The 11,223-nt window shown below is 34.4% G+C and overlaps 1 protein-coding gene across 1 annotated transcript; it reads right to left on the bottom strand.

Annotated features, from left to right (window-relative positions):
• Nucleotides 1–283: 283 nt before the first annotated feature.
• LOC110412405 (aluminum-activated malate transporter 2-like) lies at nucleotides 284–2,598 on the bottom strand. The gene is given in 7 exon segments (XM_021422935.2): nucleotides 284–656; nucleotides 659–923; nucleotides 1,017–1,160; nucleotides 1,279–1,385; nucleotides 1,511–1,783; nucleotides 1,875–2,015; nucleotides 2,152–2,598. Coding segments are annotated over 7 exon segments (1,371 nt in total). The 5' UTR covers nucleotides 2,447–2,598; the 3' UTR covers nucleotides 284–510.
• Nucleotides 2,599–11,223: the final 8,625 nt, after the last annotated feature.

The raw sequence follows: 11,223 nt of genomic DNA, 5'->3' as shown, positions 1-11,223 counted from the left end.
TATATATTTGACGTCACATTTTTTTTGAACGAATTTTGGATCACAAAAATTTTGTCAATATTTGAAGATACTTTTTATTGGAGGTTCGACAAAAATTGTAGAAATTTTCTGATGAGATAAATTTTGTCAGAAAAAGCTATTTACTTTTTGTTCTACAATTTTCAAATGTTATAACTCAAATTAAAAGGTTGTCACATCTCTCATTAAATTATATTTAAAAAATTAATAAATTAATATAATTATTAACTGGATAAGTGGTAACATTCTAGCCTCGCTTGCAAAATTTAAAAACTCTAACCAATTTATAGAATAATATTTTTTTTGAATTAGTATTCATTTTAATCATTTGATTGTGAGCAAATATTTCTTGTTTTTTATTATTCACTTTTTTAGTAGAAATTCTCTAAAAAATTAAAAAGGACTAAACAACTTATACGAAATAATAAAATTGACAACCACAGAGTCCCTACTTTATTAAGAAATCTATTTTTCTTGGGTTTGGCTACTCAATTATGATAACATGATGCTGTTAGAACTTGGCTGCTTTTGTCCCCGCTGATTTAAATTTGGCTTCCCATCTGCTACATCAGGTTCCACGCTTTTGAAATGTGCTAGAGAGGCTAATTCATGAATGGACTCCGAAATGTTTTCAACGTTTCAACGTTAGAAAGAACATAAAGCAGTAGTGAAGCTACGGTGGCCACTGCTACAGTCTCTAGGAGGTCTCTGTCTTTACACCACCCTGTCTTGAGCAAGGACTTGAGGCTGCTTGCGGTGTTTTTAGATTTTGTAATGTAAGGACAATCAGAAGATAGTGGAGTCATTTTTCTAATAGCCGACGCTATTTCCTGCAAGGCTTTCCCAGATTCTGAGCTCATTTTGATGCACGCCTCCTGAATTTTTCCATGGATTTCTGGTGGAGCCTGCAAAAAATCATGTCATTATTGCTCAAAATTACCAAATTTTCATGGTGATATCTTGGTGCACTCATGTTTTTTTAGTGTAGACTGTAGTACCTGAACATCAGAATTGAGGTAGCCATTAAGGGCTTCAACTCTGTAAGCACATTGCCGAGTGAGGCTTCCAATCTTCAGGTATTGTTTCCAGGGATGTCGAAACTTGAACTGCCCGTGACGAGGTTCCCATCTAGCAAAATTAGCCTGCAGAGAATTAAATACTGAAATCAGACATGCATCTTCTTTTTACTTTTGTATTTTCTATTTTTTGGGAGGAATTGAGAGATTTAATAGCAATAGTTTAATTTGTTCTCCTACTAACCAAAGATTCTTCGGTTTGTTTTGAATTAAGTATGCTTTTATATCCTTGTAAAGATGCTTTGTTGGACTCTCTATCCCCGGATTTTTTGAAGTACTCATCACCAAAACCTGCAAAATCACATTACTTTGTAAATTTTATATATATTATAGTTTCCTATATAGTAGTTTATATACTTAGGTTCTACTAAAAATTAGAATATTAGAATATTGTGAATATTAATCCAAGGAAGAACCTTCTAAGAAGTTCGCAAGGTTTTCAATATTGTTGGCAGCCAAATTGTGAAGATCTTCGCCAGCCCAAACCGGGCAGATGAAAATGCAGACAGAAAGAGCTGTAACGCCACCAATGAGTATTGTGGACACTCTTTTATGCGCCATTTCGAGCACCTCTTCATCGCTATAACCAGAAACAGATATCAAGCAAAACGTTAAGATGAATATGACAAGCCCGTAATCATATCTGGCCTTCATTCGAGGAAAGAATCGGATAAATGACACTGTTGTAGCTGTGTCAACACAAATTTTTTTTCAGAATTAGTAGTTTTTATGATGAATTAATAGATGTGCAAGTGCATTTTCTTTGGAAATGTTCCTCACCTAGGAAGAAGACAAATAGCCGGAGTAGTATAGGCTGGACTTTCTCTCCAGGCAAGGTTGCTAAGTGATGAGCACCAAATCCCAGAGTTCCAGCTAGAAATGTTGCCCAGCCCCTGTTTAAGCCTTTTCCCAGGGTTGCTCCTGCACACATAATTGCACAAAAGCAATTTAATCCGTTTAGTGCTTTTCACTAATCCCCCCAATTTACAAATATTGTAGTAAGTAAATTAGACAAAGATGGAACATACGAAAGTAGAGAGGGGGTATTAAAACTTACCTACAGAGAACTCAAAGACAACTACAACAGTCAAAACAGCCCACATTGCAGAGCTACCAAAACCAACGTAGAGAGGATCAAAATAGTAGAATAGTGACACCAAGGTGATGGCCAGTCCAACTTTGAAGGAATGAACAATTCTTCTTGGGTCGTCTTGTCCCAACTTCTTTATCTTCCCTGGAAATTCAGCTACCTTGGTTCTCAATTTCCCTGGCAAAGCCTGAACCAACTCCCACCCCCTGGTTGAGTGTCCGTCTACTACTTCATTCTTCTTAACTGCAGAAGCCAAATCCATAACACGAAACAATTGAAAACAAAATCTGTGGAGAAGTAAATGAGTGCGATTTTCTTTTTTGGGGACAAAGTACGACACTAATGAGATGTTTAAGCGAAGATAAGGGGAGCTATGATGGATGGAACGCTAGTTTAAGTTACATGTTTATAGGTCATAAACTATCTAACAAGAGGACAAAAAAGCAGACGAAAGAACACGGTTTTTGCATTGAGTTTGTCATTTTGAACAACAAAGCAACTGGAAAGTTCAATCAATTGCTTGCTGCCCTGGAAACGTCATTGAAAAGGAGCTTTAATTTTGGTACGTACGGGGTCCATGTCGCCATTGATATTTCTGCATCACAGCATTAACCCTGCTGGCTGACCAGAGGTCACTATATAAAATTAAACAATATTAGAAAAGGGAAAGACACAAGCTGTATTCAAAGATAACAAAGTTCCGTGTGTACTATTTACAGCTTCCCTTGTGGTGGGCTAACTTTTAGGCATTTGATCCTATCTATATCATTTCTTTTAGGTGGCTATCTACAGGCTACACTATTGTTGCTCATCATCAGTGTCTTTTCCTTCCACTGCATCATAATTGACAATAGAGAAACGTTATTTTATTCAACAATTGAATAATCCCGTTACTCATAGATGGTATGGAAGATATTAATTCAGTACCACATTTCTAACTATTTAATAGGAATAGCATAATAATTTGTTTCTTTCCCAAGGGAATTTTTCTGAACACTTTTTTTTTTTGGTCAATCGCCGACAATATTAGGATTTCTTACCTTATAACACCAACCAATTTTTCATGTTCAAATTTAATGAAAATTAAGTTAAAGCCTATAGAGTTGCATAGTGCTTTCCCTTCTGCTAGCCCAACGAGAGAGTAGTGCAGGGCTTGGGAAGAGCAGTTCCTAATGTTCGCCGCAGATTGGAGTTTCATAATGGCCCAAAAGAATGAAAATACGTTTAAGTGTCTAAGATTGTTAATTTGATAGTATACTAGTTTTGTCTGAGACTCCTTTTGACATAGGGTAAGATTAATAGTGGTGAGATTAAAAATAACGCTTACAGTGAGATAGAAAATTACAACGTGTTCAGCAAAAACCAATGGTGACAATGAAGTGAGATGTGATCACAGGAAAAATTAGCATTGAGTATGTCAATTAAAAGTTGGTATATTATGTAATTTTAATTTCTAACGTATTTGAAATGTACATAATTAAAATAATTTATGAATTTAAGAAAATATTTTTATATAAATAATTATTGTTAAATAACAATAACAATATCGTTACAATAAAAACTTGACAATAATCACAAAAAATTTTATCATAGATAAACAGTTTCAGTTACTGAATTTGAGACGAACATAATGAAAAAATCAAAATTTTTTTTTAATATTTGCAACGCAAATTATAATGAGATGGAATTCCTTCATGAAGTTTGTTTAAATTCTTTTGTTGAGAAAACAATTTGGGTGAGAAATTTTGCGAAGAACTCTTCTGCTGCAATTTGCCATGGACATATATGCGATGACTTTGTGCTGGGCGTTTTGCAGCAATGGAATCTACGACACATCTGAAAAACAAAAAGGAAATGGTATTTATAATGACGAACTTTCTACCGAACATTTCGTTGCAGATAGTCTTTTTAATTTAAAACTTTCATTTAAATTAGATGGTAAATGATTTAAGGCAAATCAATTACAATAGAACCTAAAAAATTATGTTTAGTTCCATCTCATCCCTAGTATAAACCCTCAAGAAACCATCTCATCCTCAACTTCTGTTGCCATGACCTCTCTCCGCCCGATGTAATGCCCATATCTTCACCTAATGCTCTCATCCCTTGTCCTCTATTGCCATTCGACCATCTTTGCCTGTATATCCTCCTCGAGCTTTGCAATTTTCTCCTGCATGTTACCCAAGCTCCTCTATTTCCATCATTTTAGCACAAATTTTACCAATCTCAATCTTTGCCAGATTCTCCCATGTCTTGAGCTTAAGTTACCATTATTTTCCCAAGTTGCATTAAAAGTTTGTTGAAAACTTTACTCCTCTAACTAGTGATTTAAAAACCTAAAACGTTTAGATCCCAAATCCGTATCATCCGCGCCAAGCATCACTAGATTGTGTTCCAATAAGAAGCTCGGCAAACATCTCTGAATTAAGTTTGGTAGCCGCACAAAGGCTCACTATCTACCAGGAATCTATCGAGTCTATTAAAAGCTACCTCAACCCTCTTGTTGTACCATCTGAATTTGATATTGCTCAACAGTAAATTTATCAATCCCATCTCATTAATAAATTGAATAAACTGTTCAGAAGCTGTATCACTGTTAATTGCTCGGACTCTCTTATTTGAGATTACTACTACAATAGAGTCCCTGCCCAAATTCTAAGTTTGCTCGACAATTTCATTCCACAATTCTTTCCTCATACCTTCGTCATTTGGCACATAAATGTTGCCAAAGGCACATCTCAAATTAATTTTTCTTAAGCTACCTACCAACAACATAAAATTTTTCTGCATCATCGTAGTTTTCACATTAAAGAATGACTTTCTCCAAAAACAAATAAAATCCTTACAACCCCTTTTGCTTTTGAAAACACTCAATTAACTAACCATATTCCTCACAAGGACTCCATAATTCTATTATTTACCTTTTTCAGCTTAGGTTCCTGTAAATTGACAAAGTTTGGCTTAACTCTGTAAATTAGACTCCTAACTACTCTTCTTTTCTCTCTTCTCCCAATATCCCTTATGTCCGACGTAAATAATTTGAGCGCTTCGTAGGGACTTACCTCCAATTGTGTTATGCATAGTCTGACCGTATACTTTTATCTCTTTTCGTATCTCCCACTCAAGCAGAGAAAGTTCTTTCACTATCGATTCCCTACTACGCTCGAGCACCTCCCAAGTGTCAACCATCTCTCGTAGAATAACCCTATTGCGATACGCCATGTTTTCGTTGGACAAAGCATCTGGAAAATAGTCTTCTTTCTTTATCATCACCCTTTAGTATCGCCAAGATTTCTTCCTGGTTCTCTTCTTCCTTCTCAACATCCCTCCAGGCTTCGCTGCACTATTGGAAACCCCCACCCATTACCTCAAGCTCAAATTATTGTCCCTTCATACTATTGTATTCCCCTCTGCCCCTATTTCAGAATCTTGCATAAGAGACAAAATATCACTTTCCTTTTGTGCTAGACTTTACACACGCATGAAGTTAGTCATCCCCTCCTCTCCTATATACTAGAGTCCCTTCATGTCTACCTTCACTTCTACGATCCTCATCACCAAACACCTTTTTACCACCTTTTGTTCTATTTTTCGTAGGCGTCATTTTTAAATTCTTTCTGTTTTTCAATCTATCATTTTTTGCTTAATTTTCATACTTTTTTTCCTACTCGAGCAAGCACGTGGTCTCCCCTTATCCTCACTTATGCCCACTTTTTGTTTTTGGACCGTGGCCACATCCTCGATGTCATTGCTTGTCATTCCCCGTATGACCCGTTAACCACCTCTATTAACACTAATTCTGTCTACCAAAAGTCCTTGCTTTCACCATTCTTACGTATCACATGCAGCAACTGATCAAGACACTTGGGTTCTATATTGTTTGACTTGCATGGCCCCCTGATTAGTTACATAAGTCTCACAACCCATCAATCCATCTAACGCACTCATCGCCTCAAGTCTAAACACATGGCTCACTGTACCCCCCGTTCTCTATCTGTGGCCTTAAAAGAAGTCTTAACCCAATCCAAACTTCCTCACATTTCCCCACACCACAAAATTGAAGCCCATGTTTACAACACATTCCAAGTTGGGGCATTTCGCCACCGCTAACATTTCCAACCCAATCAAGCTGGCTACAACTTAATAGGCCTCCCAGCCTTTTCACCTCAATAATAAAGGACTTCATGTACCTTTTTCTTAGTACTCGACAACCTACACTACTTCCCACAACCTTTAAGCGAGTTTGGCACAAGTCTCATGGATCCTATCAGACAGATTTATTAGTCCATATATCCTTCCTTAAGCTCCAATAGTTGCAAGTCCTTTCTTTTCCTTTCTTTAACAAGTCATTTTCCTCCTTTTTGTAACACACTATTTTTTCCTTTTACATAACTGACATTTGTGGAGGAAAGACCAACAGACATTTCCTTTTGAGTATAAATTTACTAATCTTAAACCTATCCACTCCTTTTGTCTACTCTCATTAAACAAGGCAATGGATTGTTCCTCAACCTTCGTCAAATTTGACATTGATTTGTCCCCTTCACTCCACCACCATTAATTATCAACATTGTTCCTGGTGTATGAGCTTCCTTCATCTTCCTACATCTCATGGTCTTTCTTTGCTTTTTCCATCATCTCCTCTACACTCATTGCCGCCACCGAGGTCACTATGACAACACTCATTAGCATAATAGATGTATCAATTAACTCCACTAGCACCCTAATACTATTGAAATGCTCATTTCTCTTAATAGCTCTGTTCACCATGATGAATATACTTAGCTTATCATAAACAACATGAAATACTTCCTCATACCATAATGATAGAGGTACATGCACTAGCTCCACTCATTTCACCTCAACCATCGTCATCTCATCCGCGTTATATATTTCTAGTTGTTCAAACCATACATTGAACAAGTCCCAATAATCAACGATAAGGGTCACCATTTGCATTTTCTCAATGTCTAAGCCCCCTACTAATCTAACTTCTACCCATATACTTTCAGCAAAGAATGATGAATGAATTGCTCTTAGGTGAAGTTGTGCCACAGTTTCCCAATTACACACCTAGATGTCCACTCCATTTCCTTGACATGCACCTGTACTTTACTTAAGATGACCATTATTTTAGGCTTCTAGACCATTGGTATATTTTCAAAATCCAAAGTTATGTCACATAATGAAAAGTTATCTTAACTCAAAGGTTATGTCATATCAATTGACGTAATGTAATTATTGGATTGTAGGAGGGCTTTTCATGTGAATGGACAATGTCTCTTAGTAAAATGACATTCAAAGGTTATGAGACAAATTAAAAAAAAAACACCACAACTCAAAATTTTAAGTATGAAAAGTTATCATTTCAAATTATAGCTCAAAAATTATGTTTTATGGAATTAATGGTTGTCCTTTCATAAGGTAATTATTGAAACAATATCTTTATCTAAAGGTTGTGTCTTGCAAAATGTAAAGATGCCTTTTGAGCAAAGTAGTGCTTTGATGAAGGGTTGTGTCCTTCAAGAAGAAACACTTTGAAGCTTACATGAAGGGCTTGTTGCTAACCATTTTGACACAAAAAAAAAACAAAAAAAAGCTAAAAAATTAAGACCAAGAAAAGTATTATGTTTTGAAAATTAACATAAACACTTAAGTTCCCATCAATTATAAAAACGTCTAAATTCCTTATAATCTACTTGCTGTAAAAAGAAGGTTTTAAGGTCAAACAAGTTTCCAAACCCTCGAGTGTATTTAATAATCTATTTTCATAAAGTGTAAGACGAAGTTAGACATTGGCTTCATTGTATTCATAAGGTTATTCGTATTATTCCCTTTTGCATATTGAATGATGGGAGTAAAATAAGTCTTAAAGTTAACATCTATTAAAAAGACTAGCCTTGAAGTCAATTTTGTCAGTTCCTTGAATTCCATCTAAAAACCATTTGCGCCAACAATTTTAAGACTTATTTTCATGATATTAGAATTCAAAATGGCTTAACTTAAATAGATGACTGCCAACATTGTCAAGTTAGATCGCTTTGAAGAAAGAAACTTTATTCGGTGGCAGAAAAAGATGCCCTTCCTCCTTACAACTCTCAAGGTCGCTTATATTCTAGATCCACCAAGACCAGGTAAAGAAAATGATGAAGAGTCTGTAAATCAAAGTCGTTTGAGGTAAAAATGGGATAATGATGACTACATATGCATGAGACACATTCTAAATGAAATGTCATATACATTGTTCAATGCGTAACAAAATGAAACTAGTGCAAAACAACTTTGGGACAAATTGGAAGCAAAATACATGGTCGAAGATATAAGTAGCAAGAAATTTCTAGTTAGTCATTTGAATAACTATCAAATGACTAATAATTGTTCTGTTATGGAGCAATTACATGAGCTTGAACGTATTCTGAATAATTTTAAGCAATATGGTCTTAAAATGAATGAAGATATTGTGGTATCTTTTATAATTGATAAGCTTCCCCCCCACCATGAAGAGACACTAAAAAAACTCTAAAACATAAAAAAGAGAAAATGTCTCTCGAGGACTTTGGTAATCATCTTCAAATAGAAAAAAATTATCGTAAACAAGAAGAAGTTAAGCAAGATGAAATAAAGAAAATGATTCTAATGAAAAAAAATCTTGAGACTTTGAAGGTTCATGTGATGGAACACAAACCATCAAGCAAGCTAGTCTTGCGCAATAAAAGAAAACATCTCGTAAGTATGAATGACAAAAATCATAAGATCAAAAGGAACAAAAAAGGGCCATGTTTCCATTGTAACAAACTTAGATACTTTAAGGCAAAATGTAAACTTTTAAAAAACAAGACATAAGGTGTAAACAACAACAAATTTATGGCTATGGCTTTCGAAGTAAATCTTTTCCAAGATGATGGAGCATGGTGGATTGACACTGGTAGAACTAATCATGTATGTAATGACAAGAGTTTCTTCAAGACTTTGGAAATAGTTAATGATGGAACCATGCTGTACATGGAAAATTCTTCCATTACACAAGTGAAAGGAAAAGACGCCATGGAACTTATATTTACTTCTAAAAAAAGTACTTGTATTAAACAATGTTTATTATGTACTGAAAGTTAAAAAGAATTTTGGGTCAAGTGGTTTGTTGGATAAGTATGGCTTCAGATTAGTATTTGAAGCAAATAAGTTCATCCTTACAAGAGCTGAACAATATGTGGGAAGTGGATACTTATGTGAAAATATGTTCAAGCTTAATATTAATAAAAATAATTCTAATCCTACTTATATTAATGCCTTATTTAATGTTCATGATAGTTAAACAACTTCGTCTAATTTATGGCATAATAAATTAAGTCATGTTCATTATAGAAGAATGCATGATATGGCTAAATTAGAGTTAATACCCAGTATTGATGTAAATAATGATATGTGCAAGACATGCATGGTTACTAAAATCACAATAAGCTCATTTCTTAAGATAGAAAGAAACTCCAAATTGGTTGCATTAATACATTCTGATGTTTATGACATGCATAGTACGCCATCTATTGGTGAAAAGAAATACTTTGTAACATTTATAGATGACTTCTCTAGATATTGCTATGTTTACTTATTGCATGTTAAAGTTGAAGTAATGGAAAAATTTAGAATTTACTAAAAAGCAATTGAATTGCATTGTGAATTGCTTATCAAATGTTTACAAAGTGATAGAGGAGGTAAATATTATGATCCTAAGTATTTTGAGTCCACTGGTATTATTCATGAGATTACTGCTCTATACGCACCAAAACAAAATATTGTAGAGAAAAGTAAGAATTAAGTTTTTACGAAAATGGTTAATGCTTTGTTTCCTACTTCAGGTTTGGAAAAAGGATTTTAGGGTGAAACCTTATTAATGGCTTGCTATATACTAAATAGAATTCTAAACAAAAAGAGTAAAATAACTCTTTATGAGCTATGGAAAAGAAAAAAGCCAAACCTTAATTATTGAAGAACTTGGGGATGTCAAGCCATAATAAGAGTTCTGAAACCAAAGAAAAGTGTGTAAGCTTGTAAAATCCTTTGTATGCATTAAAACAAGCACTTAAACAATAGCATCAAAAGTTTGATGAAGTAGTGCAAACTAATGGCTACATGATCAATCAATTTGACAAATATGTTTATAGTAAGTTCCATAATGGTAGAGGTGTCATCATTTATCTATAGGTAGATGAAATGTTAATCTTTGGTATTGATTCAGAACAAGTGAAAGTCACAAAAATGCTCTTGTCAAATAATTTTGACATGAAAGATCTTAGTGTGGTGGATGTTATTCTTAGTATAAATAATGAGAGACAATAATGGCCTAACATTGTCTCAATCTTGTTACATTGAAAAGAATGTAATGAAGCATAGTAAGTCAGACTGTATACCAATGTAAACGCCTTATGATTATAATCTAAGGCTAATACCGAACAAAGACATGCTGATAGCACAAAATGACTATGTAAGGGTGATTGGATGTCTAATGTACGTTATGGTATGTACAAGGCCAAACATTACTTTTGCAATTAGAATGCTAAGTCGATTTACGAGTAATCTAAGTAAAGAACATTTGTATGTTGTTCATAGAGTTCTAAATTATTTAAAGAGTACAATGAATTATGGAATTTGTTATTTAGGTTTTTTTTCGATTTTAAAAGGGTATACAAATACTAGTTGAAACTCAAATAGAACAGATCATACTTCTAAGACTAGTTGAGATTTTACGATTAGTGGGGATGCTATTTCTTAAGGTTCTAAGAAATAGTCTTGTCAAGCAGACTCCACCATGGCAGTTGAATTTATAGCCTTAGCATCTACCACCCAAGAAACAAAATAGTTGAAAGATTTACTTTATGAATTTCCATTATAGCCTAAACCAATGGAACCAATTTTGATACATTGTGACAATGAAGCAACTATATCAAAGGCATATAATCAAGCATACAACGAAAAAGGTCAATATATTGGACTTCAACAAAGAATTAGTGATGGTATAGTCACTATAAGTTATGGGAGATCTTG

The sequence above is a fragment of the Theobroma umbraticum genome, unplaced genomic scaffold (assembly GCF_002168275.2).
Source record: "Theobroma umbraticum cultivar Fairchild unplaced genomic scaffold, ASM216827v3 scaffold_95.0, whole genome shotgun sequence".
NCBI classification, from domain to species: Eukaryota; Viridiplantae; Streptophyta; class Magnoliopsida; order Malvales; family Malvaceae; genus Theobroma; species Theobroma umbraticum.
Note: the sequence above shows the minus strand (reverse complement) of the source record. Positions and strands in the feature narration are given on the sequence as shown.